The sequence below is a fragment of the Polistes fuscatus genome, unplaced genomic scaffold (assembly GCF_010416935.1).
Source record: "Polistes fuscatus isolate 324 unplaced genomic scaffold, CU_Pfus_HIC Scaffold2, whole genome shotgun sequence".
In the NCBI taxonomy this organism is placed as follows: Eukaryota; Metazoa; Arthropoda; class Insecta; order Hymenoptera; family Vespidae; genus Polistes; species Polistes fuscatus.
The window spans coordinates 315,749-342,182 of NW_025113096.1; the positions used below are offsets into that span (position 1 = coordinate 315,749).

Here is a 26,434-nt window from a genome sequence, read left to right on the forward strand (position 1 = left end):
ATAATAATGCGACAAGTCTTTTAGTTCTATCAAAAGATAATCGACTCACCGGTAAAAGAAGCAAAGACAAAGGCGAATGTCTCGCTGCAGCTTGTCTCAAAGTAAGAAAGTGTATCAGGGTGTCCTCGGAAGCTTTCAATTCCTCTAGGGTTCTTCTGGCTTCGCCATAACTTTCCAAATATTCCCAATAAGACTTCCAAAAGGAATTTGGAAATAAATCACCTATTAAAAATACTAATTGATTATTAACAAATTTCAAATGTGTTTCGAACATTTTTTCAAGCATTTTATATACTCACTCTGTTTGAAAGTACTGGCATCCCAATTCTCGAGTACTCTGCGTATCTGAAAAAAAATACAGATACATAATAAAATAGGTTCTTAAAATACAATGACCAAGAAATAAGTTTGAAAATCCATGCGTAATACATGACAAGTCCGACGTTGACTCGAAGAAACATAAAAAACAAAGTTTTCTTTTTAATTTCTTGTTGATTTATTTAAATATTATAAAACTAAAAAAAAAATGGAAATTAATTGGATATTTGCATTAATTTGTAATTTTGTATGCAACGAAAACATTACATTCATAGCAAATGCGGTGACTGTATATACAAATAACGTATTATACATCCTTACAATATGAATTTTCAAACATAAATTTTATAATCAAGATAAAAAAAAGTTCTCAGTTAAAAAAAATATAAACCTATTCTTATTTCTTTTCTCATTAAAATTTAAATAATCGGGAACCAAATCAAATATCTATACGTATACCAAATCTCCAGTAAAGTGTCGCCATCTCTTATACAAGCAACGTATCTTACAATGAATCACCGCGCATCGATAAAAAGTAATCTGGTGGGTGTGTTCGGAATTATGCTGCTTCGTATTGAGAATGCTCGTATGATAACGAAATAAAGTGAAGGTAAAATTAAAAAAAAAAAAGAAAAAGAAAAGAAGCAAATCAAAACAATAATTCAAATTCGAATTTCTCGTTAATATTATTGGAAACGAATCGATAAATTAAATGATCGTTTTATCTCTCTCTCATATCTTCATTGTTAATTTCAATATTAACAACTCGAAAACCAGTAATAGCTAAATGTGTTTCGTACCGATTCTGTCTCCTTTACGTATCTTTTTTATATAGACGGTCCTTGAAAGTGAGTGCATGTGCTATATATTACCAGGATTATACTAACCGTTCTAAATAATGAACTGTACTATAGTACTTCTAAAAATATCTTATAAAGTACATATTTCGTTTCATAACGACTCGGTACTATAATAACTTTGCGGACGGATGAACACGCGCGTAGTACATAAGTACGTTCCGTTGATAATTATGAAATTGCGAATATGTATGTACCATGAGAATTTACAATAGCACATGACTGAGGATATTCTTATTATTTTCAAGATTCGTATTCCACAAATATATATCTTATGCATCTTATAATGTCCTTTCCTACAAAGATATAATTATGTTAGAGATCCTATTAAGATAATAGCACCAAATTGAGAATTATATCCTTTAACATGGTAATCCTTCAAATTGTTTCAATCAGTATTTCAAATGTATTAAAAATCATTTACAAAATGGCTCGATAGATTTGCTGTAAAGTTTCAAACGTTTGAAATCATTTATTAATTGATTAGTAATCTATTTCAAAATTATGAAATGTTTTCTCGCATAAAGAAACTTCAATTGTTATATACCATGTGTCTTTTTTTACAAACAATATATCTTTCTCTATGCTAGAATAGAGTATATAAGACTTGGAATCGAGCCAAAAAGGTCACCGGCATCGTACTTGTGTCGTAATATCGTGCCGACGAAATATTATAACGTAACACAGAGAGTTGGCTCACCCTTTGACAGTGTTCGCTACTGACTCTTGAAAGATCGGCAAGTGGTTGGAAAATGACGTCGCGAAATTCGGGATAAGTTCGAGCGAGTGGTCGGGCATAAAGTTCTTTCGCGCTGCACAAAGTCTCTCGATAATCCTCCTCAGCGTGCATAAGCTTCTCCGTAATTCTGTACCTTCGATCGATATCTGCAAAAGTGCAATAGTTTATAAATTTTCTTTAATATTGGAATACATTCTAAGTATTCATATTTTCTCTTTTTACATTTTATTCTATTATTTTTATATCATTTTGAATAATATTACGGATAAGAATACGACAACGAATTTTCTTCCTTTTCAATCAAGTGGAACGGCTTCTAGGTACGTTTTGGAACCATTGCAGAAATTCTTGAAGTTGTAAATATATTTTAAAGCACCTCCGGTGTTTAATCATGCCGAGGTTGAAAGGTCTTAATCGGCATGAATTACTGGTCGTAATTATTTCAATAAATTATTGACGAATATATTGCCCAGGAGTTACTTCTATGAGCAAAAAACAGTTAGTATAAGTTTATTTTTAAGTTTATCCCCCTTTGACGACTATCATTGTGCTAATGATTGCACAATGAAAGATTAGGTTTTTCCACCCCAGCGATATGTGAAAGAATCGTGGAATAAATGTGTTGATGTGCTCTTTTTAAATATATTAATAATATCGATAAACATAAATGACTATTTCTATATTTCATATAAATTTCAAGACAAAAATATAATACATTTTTTGTTTAAGGAGAAATAAATTCGTTTGAAAAATTAACGATAATTCGAGATTCACTGAAAAAAAAATAGAAAATTATTTAATTTTGAAAAAAAAATTAATTTTGGTAAATACTCGTTCATTCGGCGATTATTTATTGGTCACCCTGTATAAAATATTTAAAAATATTAAAAAACTACAAATTTATACGATAAAACAATAAATTCGTTGGGGTACACGTCTTACCGGTAGACTGTCTCCGGCAAGACTGCGAACGAAAAGAAATTTTGTAAACAATCGTTACCGAGTTGCTTTCAAGATCGAATTATGTTTACTTTTTTCTCCTAGATATAAACTATTGGAGACAGTTACAGGTCGATCGTCATCGTAATCGCATCGTATTCGATACGTGTCTCCTAAACGCTGTTATTTCTTTGAATATTTCGATTAATTTTTTACGACTACTCATTTTTTATAATTATTCATCGTTCTTTCGGCAAATTAAGGTTTCTTTCTTTCACCGTTTCATATTCATTTGATAATACGGCGTTCTTAAACGCTTACGTACGCGCTCATTTTTAACGTGACAGTAATTGCATTTTTTCATTATCTATCCTTTTTTAACTCCCGAAATGTTTCGCAAAAAAAGAAAAAATAACCCACGAGTTTTATGACGTAAATGTAAAAGAAATAATTCGATCTTAGAGAGAAATAAATCTGTTGGGAAAAATTGACGATAACCGAATCGCTGCGGAGATAATAGAAAATTAAATAAAAACAATAAGAAATTTAAAAAAATGCAAATTAGAAAGTTTAAATTTATTTTACAAAAGAATAAATTCGTTGGAGCACGTGTTATCGTTAGACTGCCTCAGGCAAAACTGCGAACGAAAAGAAATTTTGTAAACAATCGTTACCGACTTTTTCTCAAGATCGAACTATGTTTATTCCTACTTCTATCTCTACTTCTATCCTCACGTGTTATGTTTACTTTTTTCTACGAGATATAAATTATTCGAGACAGTTACAGGTCGGGCGTCATCGTAAGCACATCGAATTCGACACGTGTCTCCTAAACGCTATTTCTTTGAATATTTCGATGAATTTTTGACAACTATTCATTATTTAACATTAATTTTACGTAAATAGGGTTAATTGTTAGTATCAATGCTAGAACATTTTTAATTATCTCTCGCAATTAATTAGTACAATAAGCCATCTAAGTTTCGAACCCTTTATCTTATCACCTGGTATATAAATATGATTAATAGATTGGCATTGTGTTTATCTTATGAAAATTTGAGAACCGTATTAATCAATCTTTAGATACGTTTCCTCGTATAAAATGCATTATCATAAATACTCACCACCACGGGGATCGTATTGCCTTGCTGCATCTTCGATTAGCAGAATTTCTCCATGAAGAAGTGCAACGTCGGCTGCTGGATCGATTTCGGCTCTTGAACCGGCGAGCAATAATTTTGGCTTGCATACTCGATATTTTAAAAGAACGGGTGCGACAATGGGAGAGATTGCTCCCGGAGACGAGGCAGATAACTGAAAAGAAATATTCGTCAGAATACATTTAGACTAAATTATAAAAGTTATTCCACAAAAATATTCAAATTGTGTAATCGTTTAAAAACGATTTGTTTCATATAAATTTGAACTTTTATAACTAAACGTACCACGTATTGCCTTTTTTTAAATGACTCGACGTACAAAATTGCAATTGAAAATATTGTTTCATTGTAATAGAAAAATTGTTTTATCTATTAATTAAGCCAAATTGAGTATTGAGTAAAATTGTAGTTGAAAATATTGTTTCATTGTAATAGAAAAATTGTTTGAACTATTATTTAAGCCAAATTGAGTATTTTCTGCCTTTGATTGTAGACAAAAATATAACTTTTGTTAAAGACCGTTAGAAGAGTATACATAAGAGCAGCATCCTGTCGCTCCCAATCTCATTACAAGACAATGAGGAACATCGTTACATCTATCAAAGCAGAGGAAGACTATATCGTCCGGCCGAAAGGAGGAGCGACCGGGGTTATTTCGACGTTACGATTAATTACACGCGGGAATTCAGTTCGTCGAGAAAGCTCTAATAAGACAATGCTTACTTCTAATTGTCTTCCTTACGATTATCTTTCGTTTATCTTACGTTATCGATCGTATATATTTATTTCTTTACTTTTACACGATATGATACATTTATCCTATTACTTTTTCTATTAATTGTCATTATATTAACTTGGATCTAAATAATTATGAGGATATTTAATCATCATTCATTTAACGCATGTATAGTTGAATCAAACAGGTTTCAGAATCAGGTACCTCGAAGGTGTTCAACAAAATTGCAAAGAACTATTTAAAATTGTTTATTTGATAGATTGATCAAATATAAAATTCAAGCTGTCGATATTAAAAAGAAATTAGAAAAAGAATTTTGTAAAAATGATCAAATAGAGAGAGAGAGATCTAAATGAATTTATAGAAAACATTTTCTAGAGTCATCCCCTATGCGACTAATCTCGCGAACTCGTGAGAACAAACGTGAATGATGAAAAATCGACATTCGGCGTGCGAATCGAAATGCACGCGATGCATTAAACATCCGATTCGAAAACTATCCTTTCAACTCGGAAACAGTCTCGCCAGGAATTCCTATAAAGCTGTGTGCTAAGAAAAACAATAGTGTACCTAACATCTCTAAACGAAGTCTCCAATCGTTTTTCGATTATTCGATCCATTTTTCATTAGAATAATGAATTTATCCTTGATTTGTGCAATGCTATTAACACGAAAATTAGGAGCGAAATGACGTCTCGGTCTGCGTCATCTTCTTCCTTTTCCCCATCCACCTACTTTTCCCGATGATATCAACGCACTTCCGAAACGGTCACAGATCACGATTTCAAATCGCGATATATTTAATGTGACACTTTTTATTAATAAAACCTTCGAGAAATCTTTTACGATATATTCTTCTAAACTTTTCGACTGATGTCATCGATCGTGAATATACAAAAAATGCGTGGGTTCCTATGTCAGATTTCTACCTGTTCTTCTTCTTACAGTTTTCTCTTTCGTGATCGTTTTAAATACTTGCCCCTTTCTCGAAAAAGAGAAAGAATAAATAAATAAATAACATTAAATAAACATTACCTTATTTTCATAGCACGCACATTTTGATGAAATTAAATAATTTTATTCTATATTTAAACAACTTTCTTTATAAAAATATACGAAAGAGTCAATAAATATAAGAAAAAGAACTGACCCACGTCAGAAGAAGCCTCGTTAAAAAAATAAATCTTTCGAATAATTGACGAATAAATAATATTGGCTGGACCAGTAAGAAAAATGACAGAATTTTGGATAATTTATATATAAATAAATAATGATAATATTTGGAAATTGATTATTTTGTGTATTTTATATTTCAACAAATAACAGACATTATATTGAATTTTGTATTGAACACTAATGTTTGGTATCTTATATTTGAAAATAATTTAAAGAAACAATTATTAATATCTTATATCTATATAAATAATAATGCAAAATATTTTATATATTTAAATAAATAACACATAATATAAATATTTATTAACCGAAATATTATGAAATATCAGAGATCTAAAGGACGCTAATATTTTGAATGTAAAAAATGATAACATTATTTATCGGGCCATCCTAAAAGATATATATTAATAATTGGAAATTATTGAAGATAGTTATTAATATTATTGATAGAGTAAATAATTCGACTAGCATATTATTCGTTTTTCCTTTTCGTACGATCGATGAACATCGAACGCTAGTGGCCTTGTAAAATGCGCCATGGATTTACATAAAAATCCGCCTTCCAACTCTGTCGATAGTCGCACAACATAATACCACGTCCGATGCCAACAACGCAACACGATCCAGCGTATTATCACTACGCTACAGAATACGGATTAAACAGAACCAAGAGAATAGAATTGAAAGCAAGCGGCTGCGCTTTCATGCGTGCCGTCCGTCCAATGCGAACGCAAACGCGAACGCGATTGCAATGCGAACGCAATCAGAATTTTCAACCAAACAAATCAATACGTTCATCTTATCACTTTGAACAATTTTTTTTCAGTACTACGATGTAACATTAATCCCATTAATTCAAAAATTTTCCAAACGAGAATCTATGATTATCGTTTAATCATTTTTATTTGATTTTATTTTATTTGCCCCCTCTTTCCATTCATCCGATCGAAAAAATTTAATATTAACTATACGTATGAGTAGTCTTCAGAGATAATTAGTTTTTAAATACAATTTTATTATCAGGTGACATGATTTCAAATAGAAATCTCGAGAACGAGCTTTCTCCCCCTCTTTCCTCCCACCCCCACAACGGCGACACGTTTCACATAGAAATAATAGTTTGGAAGTTGATTTCATTCTAAACGATAATGTCGAATTGGATGTCCTTGAAGAGAAGAATTTATTATTAGCTATCGAAGGACGTTTTCGATCGTACGTCATTGGTAAACAATGCAACGATGCATACAAAGATATGCGCAGTGCTCTCTATCATACGAGCGGATGGTACTTATTTAACGTATGTGCATAACATAAATCTTGAAATGGAAAAAGAAAAGATATTGATTTGAATAAATATATTCTAATATAATTATATAAGGCGTCGTCGTTTGAAATAAGAATTTTTGTAAATTTCAAACGCACTTTTACTAACGCTTAATTAAAACGTAAAACATGACTGCATCGAAAGAATTACGAAAGAACGGAAGAGGAACATTAATTACGTCGAGAAACATAAAATTGTCATTTCGACGAACAACACAACCGTTTTTACGATTACAATTAACTCGAGATAGGAACGGGGCGTATATGAAATTTAATAAACGTCGAATTTCTTTGCCAGTTTATTCCTCTCGGAATAAAAAAAAACAAGAAGAAACAAACAAAACAGCGAGAGTCAAAGTTCGCTCGTTAATTTATCTAACCCTTGGTAATCCAATGATCGTTTGAAAATGAATTATACGTTTTCGGGGTCGTTTAAAATTGAATGATTTTCATGTTATATTATAGCGAGAACAGGATCGGTCGTATAATGCATATAGAAAGGAGAACGGTGGTATATCGGAATTAACAGATATCTACGATGACTCATTGTCGGCGGCACAGAAATCGCGAGGTTCAAATCGTAACGCGTATCCTGTATCAGCAATACGTTAAGAAACATGGGCGTAAGGTTACGACTTGCGTATTTCGATATTGGTCTACGGCTTGTTTCCATTACCAGAGACCGTAAGCTCCGATAGTTCTTGAACCGAATATCGGTGGGGTATCGCATATACACGCTACAAACTGCGGGTGGAAAAAGAGAATGGAATCGTCTCTCTTTCTCTCTCTCTCTCTCTCTCTAACAAGAGATTAAAAACTATACTCGATGGAAAACGCAACTAAACTCGCGCTAACAAATTTTCAATCGAGTACATTACTCTCTCGTAGGAATGTTCAAATACGTAGTTGTGTGCACATGTCTCGAAAAGATCGACCGTATCGAAAAGATCGAACACACGTGATCGAGCTACACGGAAAGAGAATTAGCATCGAAGTATTATTATCGAGCAGCATTTCGAGGAAGAGAGCTAAGAAAGGTCACTCCTAAGAAGGTAGAACACGAGATTTCATCGAGATTGCATCGAGATGTATACGCGTATTTTGACTATAATTAAAAGTATACAATCATTAATAATCACTTGATTTATACGCTTATTCTATTTTTATGATACCTTTCTAATTTCTTATATATCCAATTGTGCGAATAAATAATTTGTGTCAACAGTTTGTTGTTTAGTCGATGTATTTAATTAAAACTATCTTAAGTGTTGTATATTTAAAAATACTTAACGTTCCGACATTACTTATTGGCAAACGCAATAGATATTCTAAATCGCTATTTCTCAACTCGTGGATCGTAAAACCATAGCTGCTGGCTGACACAACAAAGCTAGTGAGTTATTTGTAAGAGATTTCGACCAAATTTTCCTACAATATTTTTGTTAGTTTGTAAGAATATCGAAACATAATAACAGTTATATCTTTCAAATATATTATATGCAGTAATTCTAATCGATCGGGTTCTTCAAAATGTTACGTTATAAATATTTGGACCGTAGTACCAAGGAAAAAAGTTTAACAAACAATATTCTTTTATATTTATTATATAATATTCGTACTGCATTTTAAATGCAACAACGATGTCAAGGATCGCGAGCCTAATCAGTGATCTTTCCAAAAAATAATCAATTATTTCGAACATTTATTCTATGACATTTGTATTGTGAGGGATCGACGAAACCTTATGTTTGGTACTGTAGTCGCTATTGCATAAGCAAATAACGAAGGTACTATAACTGGATCTCAACTATAATTGCCTAGACATTTTTACACGCAAACATACATACATATATACATACATACATATATAACATCATTCCACTCTCGACCTTTAGAACTTTTCTTGAACTTTATACGTAACTGTCCGCAACACTGTTTCTCTCCTTCGTTTAAGTCTATAACACTCGTTCGTTTAAATCTGTCAACCGTACCGTTGAATCTAACGCTATAGAATATAATACAAATGTAATGCAACACCGATACAATGATATTCCTTAAGATATACATTTATACATTGTACAATCAATGATGCACGTTAATGCAAGTTTAAGTGCCATTAAATATTGCCAACACGATTACAAAAAACAAGATATTCATGTATTATAATGATCGGATTATCTCCCTACTTTCTTAATTGGCTAATCATTTTAAATAATGTCATATCTCATTGAGATAATATACGCATTATAGGAGTAGTATCTTATCAAATGAGTTTAAACAAGATTTTTACATAATACACCGACTAATTATATTTCAAGCTTTACACATTTTCGATTGTTTAAGAATAATATTTGCGACGACTAAACTCCGGTACGAGTCGTCACCTTTCTTCAAAGATGACGTAAGAACATCGGTGAAAGCTCTCTGCATGACTTCAATATCACCGAGAAACCGCTCTGTAAAACTCAATCGATACGTATGTCCTGTTGTCTCTAGTTTTCTATAAACGTAACTTTAACATAACATTAACTACTATTTTCAACTATTTTCTTTTCAAGGAATATCACGTAATTTACTTCAATTCTATACAAATACTTATCTTTCGTATATAATTTTTACCAGCGTTACCCAGATTTTTCTCCAATAACCATAATTATATTATTTATCTAAGTAAAAGTAATACGCTACGATATATAAGCCTATACGTCCGAAATAAATAATTCTAATTAAAATAGTAAATTATAGATCGCTAAAATTTCAACGTAAAGATGGCGGACGGTCATTGCGACAAATCCATACCAGCTGATATTACAAAACGAGAGAGTTTCGTTTACAAATTTTTACTTTATATAAAGAACAAGTATATAAATCGATATTCGTGCATATTTATTATAATGTTTCACAAAATTGAATATAATACATGATTATATACACGTACGTTTAGGAATAACGAAAGTACTGTAAACAAATTGATTTCATATGCAATTGCGAGGATATATTTGACGATCATAATTAGATTTATTTATTCCTCGATCGATAAACTAGAGATGCGTTTTTCGTTAATAAATATAAAAAAAAAAACAATTCGAAAGGATAGCAAAGTCACGTGACCCCTTTTTTCTCAGTGTTCTTCACTTGCAAATAAAATGCATCCCGAGAGAATGATAAATAAGATATATAAAAACTTACCGTGAGTTGTGTTTTATCTGGCGCGATCGCAGTGATCTCGATTGATCTAAGTTCGGGAGGATTTGCCCTGTTAAGAATGGCAGCCGGCATTTTTGCAACCAATGAGAGTCTTCTCGTTAAACGTCTTCCCAATTCTGCACGTCTACGCATTCTTACGCGTGATCCGGTCCCTTTGTAACTGCCAAATTCCATTCTCGTTTAAATTGGTTTCTCTTATCTTCTCATCAAAAATGCTCCTAAAAGATCATCATCATCATCCTATTGAATTCTTTGTAGAAGAAGAAGAAGAAGAAGAAGATACGAATCCTCGTTCGATTCTCTCGACGCATCCATCCATCTCGAGTAACGAACAAAACACATTACAACTCGCACAACACCCCCTCCCCCCTAACCCACCCCGCCCCACTAATTTCACTTAATATTTATTTTTCGTTGTCGTTGAAAAAAATCATCGATGAAGATACGGATTAAATACTGCACGCTGTTTGTTCACGATTAACCGCTAAAGTGTATTATGTGTATATATATATATATATATATATATAATATATATATAAGAAGAATCGCGAGAGAGAGAACCCACTCGAGAGACCCACGTTCGCTTTGCCTGGCGCGCTTCGACTGAAATTCAATCGCGACCAACTTCCTACCACGTTACTCTCTCCTTCTCTCTCTCCCTCTCTCTTTCTCTCTCTCTCTCTCTCTCTCTCTCTCTCTCTCTCGCGCGCGTTATTGTTTTTTAAATAACAATTACACGCGAAACTCATTACTTTATTAAATAAATTAACAAATTTTTTATCATATCTTTAATAAATTTTAAACTTCTCTTTCAATATATCCATTATTTTATATATTACTTTACGTAACGAATTTCGTCAAATATTTATCAATATATATATAAACATATGATTAATATTATGGAGATAATTTTTTAATAGATAACTTTTTCTCTAAAAATATTGATTCATCAAGTAGAAAAGGAAATTTACTTATACTATTATTAGGTTTACCGAGATAAAAAATTTCACACTAAGGGCTAAACATAACCTCTTTTTTTATTGCTTTTTCAATTTCTCTTGTTTTGTGTGAAACACACAAGAAATTTATTTAATTCATGATCTTGTAGTAATTCTTATAGATATTAAAAACTTCGATAAACAATTAACAATGCTTCTAAACAACATTTCAATCATATTCTCTCTAGAAATTAAATGGTTCTTTACGTTATGTACTCACAATTAATTATACAAAAGTAACACACTTGCGCTATCTGATGTTAACGAAATGAAATTATAAATTGGTTTTATCGATCGTTGATATAATCTCTACCTTACCATAAGAGAAAATCAAAATAATTATTTTAATATTTAAAATAATTAATTTATTCATTTTTATTACTATCAAGTAACGCTATTTGTAATATAAGAACATAACGTGTAAATGTTTTCTTTTTAATTCAATATGTGATCTATTACGATATATTATTTTTGTATCAAAGATTTCTGCTTTAACTACCATCGAGATTGTTTGATGCAATTTCCCCCGTAAGAGGTCAATAACATTTATGAGGGATTTAGAAAAAATATATTCTTACAGCGTATGACTACTTATTACCTACAATTACCTACACTTAAAAGTTTTCCTTGGCATCCGTTGTTTGTTCGCGCCATATATAAAAAAATGGCGATTTAATTTGTTGTTATTCGCAGCATCAGAATTATTACCATTATCCCCCACCTCTGGGTATAAGAAGATCTTAACTCTAAGTATATTGAGGTGTTAATAATTCTATTTAATGTACAATTTGCCAATTGTGCCATGTATACGGTCAGTACCATTGTTCAAGATTCTACGAACCTCTCTGTCTTGCCAATTCGTGAGCAAATTTGCACAGCAATTGATAAAAATACTGGAGAAACTTGCGGCGAAACAGAAAGCTTACAGATTCTTAATGAATTTCGTAAATTGTATGAAGCTCGTATTGAAAAGGTCGATTCGGAATCAGCTAATGAATTCGATCGTGTATCGGTGAGTTTAATTATTATTTAATTTATGCTTTTACTTTCTTTTCCAGTATAAAATTGTTTATGTGTCCGTCATTATTTCAACATTTATTTCCATACTAAATTGAAATTAAACTCTTAGTATAATTTAATATAGATGAACAAAATAATACTCTTAATTTAATGGAAAGTAATAAGAAGATAAATAATTTTAGATGAAAATGAAAATTATGACAGAATGGATTAAGGACTTAGGCGAACAGAATATTATGTTAGTTAATACTGTACAAGATCTGGAACAAACTGCTAGTGACAGAGTCAAAATATTAGAAGAAAAATTGAAACAGTCGTCTAAAGTTGTTTCGGATAAAATTTTGTTATCAAATCAATCAGAGGAGGTAATTTACTATACATTTATATGTTATCTTGTAAAATATAAAAATATTAATATTATTTCACAGAGATTAAACGTACTCTCAAATCGCATCAAAGAACTAGAAAATGATGAAAAGTACCTTCATCAAAGTATTGAATTTCTAAGGATTGATATCAAAGGATTATTAGAATTGCTTAAAAGAGCTCAAAAAACTAATTGTTGGAGTCTTGATGGTATAAAATTCTGTTATATTAATCCTAGTGATATTCCTACTCCTCTTGAGTAAGTATAAATAGGAAACAGTGACTTGCTATTATTGGCTTTTTTCTTATTGTTTCAATTGTTTATTACAGTTGTGGATGCACCCAACTAAATGCAGATGACACTATAAATTCAAAGGTATATTTAAATTAAAGCATAATTTTTTACAACGACTTTTATTTATTCGTCAGTAATAATTAAATAATCAGGAATCATAAATTATTGTATAATAAGCATTCTTGTATCTAGTAATTGGTATTAATTCATAGATAAATAGATTATTTTTAATGCAAACATTAAAGCCTTATTTAGTTTCGATATAGAAAAGAATGTTTATTATGTAACTGTATACATTTTTGTTCGAAATAGAAACAAATGGAAATTGAATAAATTATATTTTTTAAATAGCAAGTTGCAGAACAAGAAGCTGATGATAAAAATATTGATATGTAAGTATGTATAATTAATGAATTAAATGAAAAGTTTTAATTTCCTTTTTAACTAATTGTAAGTTAAGATCATATAAATAAATGCATTATATATATTAATTATATTTTGCAGGTATCAAATTAAATTTGAAGAAAATGCTGAGATTTATAAAAAATTACCAAAGGAAGAAACTGTAACGACATACGTTTCCGATTCCCAGTATCTTATTAATGAATTAATATCAAAATCTCAGCAAGCAAATCATATTGTTGGATCATCATCAGTTCCTACAAATTCCGATAATGTAAGTTTTTTTTAATCCATGATATAGAAAGATTAATTGGGGTAATTATTGAGACAACAATAATAGGCATTTCTTTTCATATACATCATGTATAAAATATTGTTACATATTTGAAGGAATTTACATGTATAGTGCATATACATTTATTTTGTAGTTATAGTTTGTTAATAATTTTATAGGCAATCATGTTGAAATAGAAATTAAAATATAATATATTAAAACACAATACAATGGTACTTTGTTTAACGATGATAAGGATTATCCTGAAACGGATTATCGTTGTTAATCAAAACCATCATTATATCTGAGACTGTTATTTACCAAGGCCACATTGTATATTAAAAGGATTAGATATATAACAATTAACTAATGCTATAAAACTTAATACTTTTAGTTCATTTGTATTGTTTCTACATATTTTTGATAAAAAAAAAAGATAGTTTTATAACTTTTATTACCGTTCAGACAATCTTAATCGATGACATAGTGGAAAGTAAATATGTTGATAATGGTCTAGAAGTTAAAAATCTTCAAAATCATTTACAAGATACTGAGTCAAATATAACAAATATGAACTCTCAGTTGAAAAAAAAAGATGAAGAAATTGAGGAAATGAAAAGTCAAATAAATTGTCTGAAAAAGGTTTGTTATATTTACTCTTCCATGTGCTCTTTTGAATTTTATCATTATATCATTTATGTATGCTATTGCTAGGAATTTATGGAGACACATGAAGCATTATCCATAGAAATAACAAAAAAAGATAAGTTAATAACATCTTTGAACCAAGAAATTGCAAAATTAAAAGAACAATATAATTATACTGTCGATTTTAAAGATGATATTATTAAAAAAATGAGAAAGGAATTCATAAAATTGAAGGTACACTTTCAGTCTATATTTTATTTTGGGCATTTCATCTTACAATCCTTTGTTTTAGTTTGCGTGTTCTTGTGTATCGAATTACCCTCAACAATTCAATGCTAATGGTAATATAAAATTGTCAAATATTTTATGCAATGAGTTCATACTACCATGTCATTTATATAAGGTTGTCAAATGCAAAGATCATGCATCTTTTCAATTGAATAATTTTGATACTTTAGCGCAACATAAAGAAACTACTGAAAATATACCCATTATTAACTCACACTCACAGAATACTATAACAACTAATCTAGATAATTTTTCTGAACAAAACATTTACAAAATGAAAATTGATAAAAATAACAAACGACGAAATATTGACAAAAATATTACGAAAACCATTAGAAATTTTTCACCAGCTTGTTAAGATACTATCATACAACACAATTGAAAAACCAATAATTTTCGTAATGCCTAAATCATGAGCATTTTTAACAAGTAACTAATGATATTCATGTTGAGCAAATGATAAAATAATAATTTTATTTTATTTATCATAATAGAAAAAATAAATTATATATTGAAATAATGTATACAGTGAGAAGTAATGATATACGTTGTGGTAGAAATAAATATACATGAAGCATCTGTATCTGTGCAATAAAATGTATATCAATTTAAAAGTTTAATAATCCTAAAATAGGTTTCTGTGTATATGAATTTGGAAATTTTGCGTTGTAAGAAAAAATCAATTATTTACAATTTACAGTTAGAGCGGTTATGAATACTTCTTTGACTCACTGTATATACAATTTTCAGCATGGTTGCCTTATTATTTATGATATAATTTTATCTCTCATTCTATATATATGTATCCATTATATATTTATCTATGCATATAAAGTATTTTTTGACGAAACAAAAGAAATCATTTCAATCTATATGATTTCAGAATATTTTCTCTCCACTGAAAGATCAAATCGATGCTGATACTTATCTATTGGTGAGTAAGAGTATGCTGCATTGGAAATAAGATTTCTATCTCTATTTCATATAATAATAATGTTTTTATAGGATAAAGATCTTTTGAGTAATCCATCTAATTCATATCAGGTATATACTATATTATTTAATCTAATTAAATTTTATAAAATTTATATACGTACTTTTTATATGTTTGTATTATCAATAATATTCATAACACATGCAGAACTTTATTTTTAGCAAATGTTTATGTCTTGTTTTTCCAAGACAAACTTGTTATTACAAAGAGAAGAAGAACAACTTGATGATTTGAAGTCAGAGTTAAAGAAAATCATATTACGCTTAAATCAGACAAATGTTGAGGTAAGTTTATAACTAATCAAAATATTTCTAAGCATACGTCAATTTAATGATCCATAAAATTGCTTTTATTAATTCAATATGTTCAATTATTTATCATTATAATATTATAATATAATGAAATAATATATTTACAGACATGTGAGAATAATTATACGACTGCTTATAAAAAGATACAGAGTATTAAAAAAATTCTAAATATTTTAAAAACTTCGAAAGATGATAAAGTAAGTTAATGCATTTAAACTTTCATTATTATATAAAGTATAAAGTTAGATTATTTTTTTAAAATAAAATGCATAAAAAAGCATTTATATATAAATATTACAATAATATTTAAATTATAAATTTTGAATTGAAACTAAACAAGTAAATAAATGTTCATGTCTATATCTGATTATGAAATATTATTATCTTACACTTATAATTAATAAACATTTTTCAGTATTTCTAATATTGTAGAGTGATAAAGAGAAGAGTTCGTGTGTTTTATAAGGAATCCATTAATTATAAAAGCAAAATTATTTAATATCATAAATTCTTAAAACTATATAATACTAAGTAATGCAGCGCTTTTGTAACGATTTACAATTGAATAAATATAATAAACACAATAATGCATTGATCCTTTTTCAAGGAAAAATGTTTATTGACATTTAATTTTGTAAATTAATTCCATTGAAAATAAATAACAATTTGGATCATAGGAAGTATATTTTTTACAGTCACAAACTGAAGAAACCATACAACATTCTATAGCAAATATTGAAGTCCAATTGAAATACGTGCACGATGCATTGCAAAATGAAGAGCATGTATGTATTATATTTTAATAACTTTAAAAAACAAATTTTAATTATTTTCTAATGAGAATATTTCAATACTTTTTATTTCAGAGGCATGATACAGATAAAAGTGTGGATACATGGATGCATGATACAACCGAGAAATTAATAAAGAATATTGAAAATATTTTCAGAATATGTAAAGAAAAAAAAAAAGCGATTGAGTTTATGGAATATGCTGTACGTATATTTACACTATATTTTATTTTACGTATTATGCTGTACGTATAATTACATTATATTTTTGTATTTCAGACAAATAAACAAAATGAGGTACAAACATTAAATATCTATAATGTTTTAAATGTTATAAATATATAGTGAATATACATTAATTATTTTATTTTTATAGATACAAAGTAGACCGAATAATTGTATCACAGAAACGTCAAAGGATACTATTGTAAGTATTTTATAATTTTATCTATAATTATTAAACTATATATATATTGTTTTTTTATTCATCTTTTTGATATCTTTTGTATTATACATTTATTTTATTGTTTTTCTTATATTATTTATTATTATTTTTTGTTAATTTTTTTTTCATAGCAAAATCCAATTACTACTCAACAATTTAAATTAATGGAGGAATATCGTGTATGTACTGTTGAAGCTCAAGCGGCAACAGAAGATATTCGTGAAGAAATTAGTACTATTCTTTCTTCATTCACTGCTCAGCATCAAAAAGTATATCCTTATATTAATTGTATAAAATTGTTAGTAGAGACGTACCCTCCAATTGGTCTTCCTCAATCATGATGGAAATTAGTGTACATATTAGTATTACACTTTAGATAATCATGCAAAATATACATACAAAATCTCATCCTAACTCTCAAAATAATTTAAATTTTCTGTGTACGATGTGTACCGGCTTGTAAGAACATTTCGACAGATGAGAAGTATTGCCGATCACATATGTGATAAAAAAAAGAGTAAATGACTAAATAAAGAGTAGTACTATCATATACATCAATTTTTATCGTGATTGAGGAGGACCAGTTGATGATTCTCCTTATTAGTTTTACTTATAAATGGTAAAAGTATTGCAAAATATAATAATTTATTTCATTTGTAATATTCTTAGTACACTGAACTAAAAGAAATGGTCAGAGATACTCAAGAACAATTATTAAAATTGCGAGAAACAGTATTAAAAACTATTAATACATTGGAATTACAAGTAAGATCAAATTGTCTATACATTATATTACATTAAAAGATAATATGTTCTTTATAACCATACTTTTTAATTTATTGTATAGGAAATAGAAGGACCAAGGCATATTGAACGAATTACAATCGAGCAAGGAAAACTAAAAAATGTACAAAATGAATTTATCCGTGCCCAATCTGAATTAATTAATTATGTAAATAATATACAAGAAAAAATCAGAGAATCAAGGGTATAATATTTTTAATATATATAATAAATTCTTCTCCTTTTTTTAACATTATACTTTTATTAATATTCTTTTTCAATTTTCACGTTGATTTGTTAGGATCAAAATCTACCTGAATGCATAGAAATGTACACATGCAATGATTTATTAAACTTTATGCTTGATAAAATCGAACTTGTAGTTAATCATGTTCAAGCACTTCAAAATCAGGTAAACATTATTTGAATTTAGTAAATAAAAATTGTTGCTGAATCAAAATGAATTAAATGTTCAATGCTCTATATTTATGTTTTATACATACATATTTTTCTAGAATTGTTTTCTTACATCAAATTCAATAGAATTAAAAGAACAACTTGGCTGTACAGCGTGTTCCTGCCAAGATTTGCAGAAACGTATGAGTGCAATTGTAAGAATTATTATTTTTGTAATAATTTATTTATTGCAATATTTGTTCTTCAATCAAATTATTTTAGTTAATACATAATGAAATGGATGAAACAATTCTTTGTGAAAAAGAAAAAAAATTAGGAAGACTTGAAGCAGAAATTGATAATGCACATACAAAGATGCAAGATACTTTGGAAACTTTCTGGAATACGATAGAACAGGTTTCAAATACATTATTTTTATGCAATAGTAACAATAATAATGAAGTATTACAATAATAAAATACTACAACATTCTTTTAGGAAGATTTTATGGATCATTCAGCGGATTTACAAAGTCAAAGTCAGGTAGTACATAATTTATACATTTTAGTATCAATTAATTAATTATTACTTGCAGTTTAACTTTTGTAAAAGGACACTTTTTCTCGCAATTAATATCTATAATGTAAATTCTAGCCAATTAATGAATTATTAAAAGCAAAGGAAGATATACATAAATTAAGAAGGGAATATGATGATTACAAGCAAAAAATGTTACGGGTATGAAAATATATGTATATATTTTTATGTTTTTTTATCGTGTTAAAAATAAAATGCATGTGCAATGAAATCCTGATTTTTTAATTTACAGAAGGCATGTCAAGAAAAATCTGATGATAATATAAATCAATGTAAATGTCGCATAATAGACTTGGAGGAACAGCTTCGCATTTTAAATCACGAGGTGATGAACTTAACATTTTCTTAATTATTTTTAATGCTGAATGTTATACTGTGTTATATTAGCATATTTTATTACTGATTTCTACATTTATTATTTGTTATATATTCAGACTAAATGTAAACAAGAAGCCAATCTCATTCTGAAAAATAGTCTTGAGTCAATGGAGAAAGAATTATCTTCTGTAAGAATGGAAGCAGAAAATTATAGACGTTCCCATTCTGTTGATAGTATAGAGTACAAAAAAAAAATTTTAGAATTGGAAAATATAGTAAGTAATAAAAATTTAGTTTCTTTTTCTTAATATAATAACATATATTATAAAAATAAAAATTATATAAAAAACAGTAAAATGTAATAAAAATTTGTTATTTTATATACTTTCAGGTCAAAATACAAAAGGAAGTAGAATCAAAATTAAGACAAAGTTTAGATAACAGTGAAATAGAGCTTCAAAAGTCAAGAAAACTTTTGGAACCTTTTGTAAGAAGCATATACTTATTAAATGACTTACTTATATATAAATAATATATATACAAATAATGACTATATATTATTTTTTATTTAATAAAAAAAGCATATAGAATGTAGTCCAGAGGAATTATCTATGTGTTGTGGATATCAATTTAGGCAAGAGGTAATAACTTTTAACAATTATCAATTTATAACAGAAATAAGATACTTAATTGTCTCTAACTAAAACTTTTTAATTTTTACAGAATACAACCCAGCTTGTTAATATATTACAAGAAGCAGTACAATCTACAAAGAATGGTCTTCAAGATGTTGAATGCGAACTTAAACTGCTGGTATGTTTAAATCAGATGAATGTTTCCATTATTTCGTATTATTAGCATCACACGTCAAAAATATTGAACAGTATTATTACATTTATATTTTAAAAAATATATTGTAAAAATACAAGCAAATATTTAAAAGAAATAATTTGTAGGTGCGTGAAGGATCTGCTCAACCTTGTACCACAGTAACTTCGGTAATGACAATCATAGATAAATTAAGAAAATATGAAGAACAATTAAAAAAATGTTATGGAGACATTGAAAATCTTAGAAATACATTGTGTTCGAAAGATAAACTTGTAAGTATAAAATTGATATAATATAGTAATATATTATAATCGATTGTGTTATAAATAACAATATGTTTCAAATTATACTGTAAGTATACGTAAATATGTATGTGCATACATTTTGTTTCAGTTAGAAAATATGAACCAAGTAGTTATGATCCAAAATGATTCTATAGCAGTAACACAAAATGAACTTAAGAGTCTCTATAAAAAACAACAGGAAAAGGTAAGTCTTATTCAAAAATTGCATTTTTATAATTATGAAAAAACTCATAAACATTATAAACGTTACACGCTTTTGTTATTTTATAAGTTATACTTAAGATTAAAAATTTTGTTAGAAAAAAATAACTTTAAGATATAATTTCATACACTAATTAAATTATATTGGATATGCATAAATATTTAAATACACTAATAGTAGATAACATCTACAGCGTATACTCTTTTCTCCAAATTTTTCGTTACACATAAACTCTAATAATATCACTTCGTCAATTGAAATCAATTGTTATAAACTTTTTAATTCGCGGTATTCTGTCTTGCTTTTAAAATGTGATTATGAATATTGAACGAAGCACAAAGTAATATATTTTTATTTCCAAGAGTTATTAATGAAGGTATGTAAAAAATAAATGTCTTTATACTACATTATGTAGTACCAATTTTATTGGTTTTTTTTTTTTTTTTTTTTTTCAGATTAATATGCAGGACTTTATTATAGCTCAATCTGAGAAAGAAAAAAAAGAATTATCAAAACAGGTTTGTACTCTATCAATTGTACTAATGCATACGTCTATGAATTATTTATATTTTTTTATGAAAATAATAATGTATTTATAAAGTTAATATTACATGCATCTCTTGTATCCTGTACAGAATGAACTTCAAGCACAGACAATTGGACATTTGCAAAATGCTGTGGTTGAAGCCAAAAGATGTTTAGATAGTATGGGGCATAAAGCAGTAAGTGATATGAGCGAACTGTGGAGTTCGATTTCGTCTTCAACATTCGGTCACGGGAATGTGCATGATGTTTAAATTGCTTTTATAAACATATTGAACAATGATTTGAAAGTATACTAAGAAGCATATTATTATGTATGTATGTACTAATGGTAATTATTATTGTAAATATTTTTCAAATATTATAATTAAAACGGTAAATGAGATATTTCTAAATAGCCTTATTTTTTTTGACACGATAAATTTTTAAAATTTTTCAATGCTATATTCCATACGAAAATATAAAACTCTTATTATCTCTTTCCGGATATACCAATGGTAATTAATTGTGAGTGCATAAGCGTGATGTGTTACAAAAAGTTTAAGTCAGTGTGGTATGATATTCGCGATGCATGTGGTATGTATTATTTTATTTAGAAAATATAACATTAAGTTAACAATGCGTTAACAAATATCGTTACAATCTGCATAAAAGGTGTGTATTTATAAAATCTTCTAATCCAACAATTATATCCACTTTATTACTTCAAATAATATATATAAGTTCTTAAGTGCTTATTAAATAAGTGTATGACATTTAACTAACTATATTATAAGCTACGCTAATTATTGAATTATTAGGCTTTTATTACATTTTATATATATTTATTATATTTACAATTTTATAATAGTTACTACTTTGATAACTATAGATAAAATATTGACTGGAAGTTAACTTTCTTGCAGATTTTTGTTAAAGATGAAACTATTCAATTATTAACAATGTTTATTGACGAAACTCAAAGTCAATATAGCAACTGCTTCGCAGAAGTAAGTTTAATACTTAACTTTAATCTTTATGCATTTTTGTAAATTATTTTCCAAAATAATAATTTTACAAATTTATAATATTAATATGTTATTTCCTAAATGAAGGCTGCTGCACAAGAAAAGTTATTAGAATTGCAACGAGACGCCATAAACACTTTGCAATCGAAAATTGAGTACATGATTAATGATAAACATTTAGTAGTTACATCCTTACATACTACATATTGTTCCATTTTAAGTGCTGTACAGGTATAGCAATAATAAGATTCATGCTAATATAATGTAATATGTATGTGTGTATCCCTGATTTAAATAAATTATAAAGTTATTAACACAGACATTTCAAAATACATTATTAGTTTAAAATTTATTATTATAAAAATCATGAATATGAATAACAAATCTCTCTAATAGTAGTAAAGTATATAAATAAGTTTTAGTTATCTATTACTACAATAATAAACTATATATTTATGAAGAAAATAATTTTATTTAATTATTTTAGGGTCAACTGAAGCTTTGTAAAAATGATTTCCAAGCCTTAATATATAAGGTAACTGTTTTTCTTATTTACAAGTTCATAAAAGTCTCATATTGTACATTTTTTAAATTGAACATTTAAATATTTATTATTTTACAGATAAATACTTTAATGCAAGCGAATATTCATTTGGAAAATAAGTATATTTCTGTAAAAAAATTGTGGAAAGAAACGAATCAGGAACTGCAAGAATTAAAGTATTACAGAATTTGTCGATTTTACTTTTTTCAGGACACGTTTAGCTTAAAATAATAAACTATATTATGATATAATTTTACAGAAATATGTTATCCGAGGACAAGAAAGAAAAAAATATGTACGAAAATAAATCTATCCAATGTAAAGTAGTTATTGCACACAAGAGTTGTATGACACAAAATCTTGTACCGAACCATACTTCAGAAGATTCTTCGATATTAGATAAACAAGAATATATAGAAAATTCATTTCAAAATGATGAATCACAAGCTCAGACTGAAATTGTAATAAGAGAAAATCAAAATTTAAAGAAACAACTACAAAACTACAAATTAGATTTAGTTGCATTTAAAAAAGAATTAAAAATAAAAGAACAAGAAATAAAAGATCTTGAATGCTGTTTAAGATCTGAAAATCAGAATCTAAAAATAAGTTTAGAAAAACAAACTAAAGAATTTGAGGAAATAATAGGAGAATTAAATATTGCTAAACAAAAAGAGATTAATTTTAAGGAATATATAATCGATTTGGAAGCAAGACAAGAGGAGAGAATAGTAATGTTAATTTATAAATTAATATATTTAAAATTAAGAAGAAATTCGTTAATAATTATATGATCAATTTTATATATGTATATAGTGTAGTCACTTCATTTTCAGTGTATGGATTTTCGGCCTTATGTAACTAATTCTTTTTCCATATATATATATATATATATATATATATATATATATTATACCACTTTCATTATTTATGCAATATAGTGTACAAATAGTTACATATTAAATATTAATACTTTTAATAGCATTATTTTGTAGATAAAAAATCTAAAACAGCAAATTGATTGTAATGAATCTTTAATAAAAAAGCAAATTCAGACTATAGACCAATTGCAACAAAAATTGCATACATCTGAACAACAAATTAGACGATACATATCCGAATATACAAGTTTTAAGGAAAGATTTTTATCAATAAAAATGTTACTTAAAGAAAAATCTGATAGCATGGCAAAATTACAAGCAGATTATGAAGTATTAAAAGTATGTTATAAAGTTATAAATGTATATACTTTATTGTAATATGTCTCGTATATATCGTAATGTTACATTTCCATATTTACAGAATGAGAATTCAATTCTCAAAACAGAAAACATTGTATTGGAAAATAAAAAAAAAGAAGATTTTTACTTACTAAGGAAAAAGGTATCAGTACTCATAAATTATATGTTTAATTCTACTTTTCTATGAGTATACAGGAAAATAACAATATACCATCATTTCCATTGCAGTTAAAAGAAACTCAGACGGAGTTATCTTTTATCAAAAAAAATTATTATAAAGCAGCTGAAGATTATAATAAAGCTCAAGAAAACTTGATCCAATCCGCAAGACGAGAGGCAGAGTTACAAGAATCATTAACAATTGCAGTAATAAATTATAATATTATATTTGATTCGTTTTTATTTTCATAAAAACATATTTGATCGTTCAAAAATATACTTGTCTTAGGAGAAAGAATATTGCTCAAAGCTTTCAAATTTAGAAGGAAAAATTGCAAGATTGGAAAATTTAATATGTAAACTTAATGAAGAATCAAATGATACTAAAAAAAAATTATCTTCAAAGAATATTGAACTTTGCCAAACACAAAATATGTGTACATCGTTTGCCAATCAATTGAAAACTGCACAACAAGATGTAAGTCAATATTAAATTAAGCAGTAATAATATGTTTCTAACAATATTATTATTTTATATCAAATTATTAGTTTTATGAACTTCAAGAAAAATACAAAAAAATGGACAATTCCAGTTGTCATTTAACTCAACAATTACAAGAATGTATAGATGAAAACTATACTCTTGTGCAACAGAACACTTCACTTGAACAAGACAACTACAAGTTTACGAATCAAGTGAGATATATCTACTATTTTCTCTAAATATTAACTTCTATTTTGACTAATATAACTTTGAAAAGTGTAACTGTTTATAGTTACATAACATGCACCAATCTTTGACGGAGTTGAAAAAAGAATGTCAATCAAAAGACAAGTCTTTGGCGTGTGTGTCAGCAGAATTAACTGAAACAGTAATAAATAGGTCAGAACTTTGTAATGAATCCCAATATATGGTCTCGTGTATTCGTACATGGATGGCAGAACAAAGACAACTTGTTGAAACTCTTGTTTCAAAGTTACAAATTAAACAACAGCAGTTAACAATATTAAAACAACAATTTGGACACGAAAAGAAGTAATTATCTATTATAAAAGATTCAAACGTATTTATAATTAATATTAATTTTATTAGAAGGTAAATACTTCATTCAAACATTATTTAATTAAAAATTTCAATTTGTAGAACTTTCCTAATAAAAATAAGAGAATTAAGAAGAATGAACAATATATTAACACAAAGATTGAAAAGAGTACATAGAACAACAATTGGAAAAAATACTAAAAGTGCTGGATATTCATATTTGACTCAAAACTATGGTGTATGTATCATATTAAATATTATTACAACTTATTTCACGTTATATATTAAATTGCACGTAAAGATATAAATTATAAAATGTTAATTGTGGTAGAAAATTTTAAACAGGAAAAGATTCAACTTTTTCTTGTATTTTAAGAAATCTTCTACATGCCCGATTAAATCTATACGTCGCACTTCAGTGTTTGGCGATTCTTGGTGGTTTCCTAAGGTGGAATATTTAACAAGTCAATTGAAAAAAAATAATCAATGGTGGAATGCAAATGTAGCTGATAAATCATCAATGAATAATAGTGGAGGAGATGATAATCGAGATTGTGGTTATCAATCATCTGCAAGCAAATGACAGTATATCATAAAATCTGTCATTATGGCATAGTCGAATAAAATCGATGTATGATAGAATAATAAGATAGAGTAATAATTAATATTGTATACCATTGAAATTTGCAAAGAATCTATGCCTTAATATTATGATTAATATACTCTATTTGTTTTTTTATATATCTTCGTGATTGTATATTTTAATAATAATTTGTATTAATCATATAAAAAGAATTACTTTATTTTGTGTGCTCAATTATCAATGCATTTGTAAATAGTACAAAAGTAATGAACTCATGCTGAATTGGTTGTAGCATTTAGCCTCATTCTAAGATTATAATGTGATAAGCAAGTAAGTCGGAGTAATGCAAGATTTTCCATATAAATTGTGTGAAAGATTTCGAGTAATAGCTCGCATTGGGCACAGTTAAATACTTCATCAGACTTAGGTGGATCCTAAATACAAATAATATAATATACATATATAGATGCATCTGAATAAAATAATTTAAATTTGATTCTTTTAAAAAATTAATTCGTAATATAAATACAAATGACTAACCAAAGTGGTATATAAAAGTAAAGTACTAAAAAAAAAGTTATATGTGTTTTCCATTG

General features: G+C 27.7%; 2 protein-coding genes and 1 long non-coding RNA gene across 4 annotated transcripts in view; 2 read left to right on the forward strand and 1 right to left on the reverse strand.

The window, feature by feature from the left end:
• Nucleotides 1-11,010, reverse strand: part of LOC122516762 — a 39,694-nt gene extending 28,684 nt beyond the window's left edge. For both annotated transcript variants that reach the window (XM_043634855.1, XM_043634854.1), the window contains exons 1-5: nt 10,438-11,010; nt 3,978-4,167; nt 1,876-2,060; nt 300-345; nt 50-222 (exon numbers count right to left, since the gene is read on the reverse strand). In XM_043634855.1, the coding sequence (XP_043490790.1) occupies nt 50-222; nt 300-345; nt 1,876-2,060; nt 3,978-4,167; nt 10,438-10,629 (786 nt within the window). In that variant the 5' untranslated portion in view covers nt 10,630-11,010. The remainder of the gene's footprint in view (nt 1-49; nt 223-299; nt 346-1,875; nt 2,061-3,977; nt 4,168-10,437) is intronic.
• Nucleotides 11,011-12,012: 1,002 nt separating this feature from the next.
• LOC122516973 (early endosome antigen 1-like) lies at nt 12,013-26,165 on the forward strand. Its single transcript, XM_043635224.1, has 44 exons — nt 12,013-12,465; nt 12,656-12,838; nt 12,902-13,098; nt 13,170-13,215; nt 13,486-13,526; nt 13,639-13,810; nt 15,630-15,680; nt 15,752-15,790; nt 15,902-16,024; nt 16,159-16,248; nt 16,747-16,836; nt 16,918-17,046; nt 17,122-17,139; nt 17,219-17,269; nt 17,419-17,556; nt 17,957-18,052; nt 18,135-18,275; nt 18,372-18,482; nt 18,586-18,681; nt 18,749-18,883; nt 18,965-19,009; nt 19,121-19,204; nt 19,296-19,388; nt 19,498-19,656; nt 19,773-19,868; nt 19,963-20,022; nt 20,105-20,194; nt 20,338-20,484; nt 20,606-20,701; nt 21,175-21,237; nt 21,355-21,459; nt 22,177-22,251; nt 22,357-22,500; nt 22,757-22,804; nt 22,892-22,989; nt 23,073-23,544; nt 23,809-24,033; nt 24,116-24,196; nt 24,283-24,420; nt 24,503-24,691; nt 24,763-24,909; nt 24,990-25,249; nt 25,358-25,493; nt 25,632-26,165. The coding sequence occupies exons 1-44, from the start codon at nt 12,256-12,258 to the stop codon at nt 25,836-25,838; spliced, it is 5,415 nt and encodes a 1,804-aa protein (XP_043491159.1). The 5' UTR covers nt 12,013-12,255; the 3' UTR covers nt 25,839-26,165.
• Nucleotides 13,996-14,599, forward strand: LOC122516974. The gene is made up of 2 exons (XR_006303698.1): nt 13,996-14,452; nt 14,525-14,599. It is a non-coding gene; the product is annotated as an uncharacterized LOC122516974 (long non-coding RNA).
• Nucleotides 26,166-26,434: the final 269 nt, after the last annotated feature.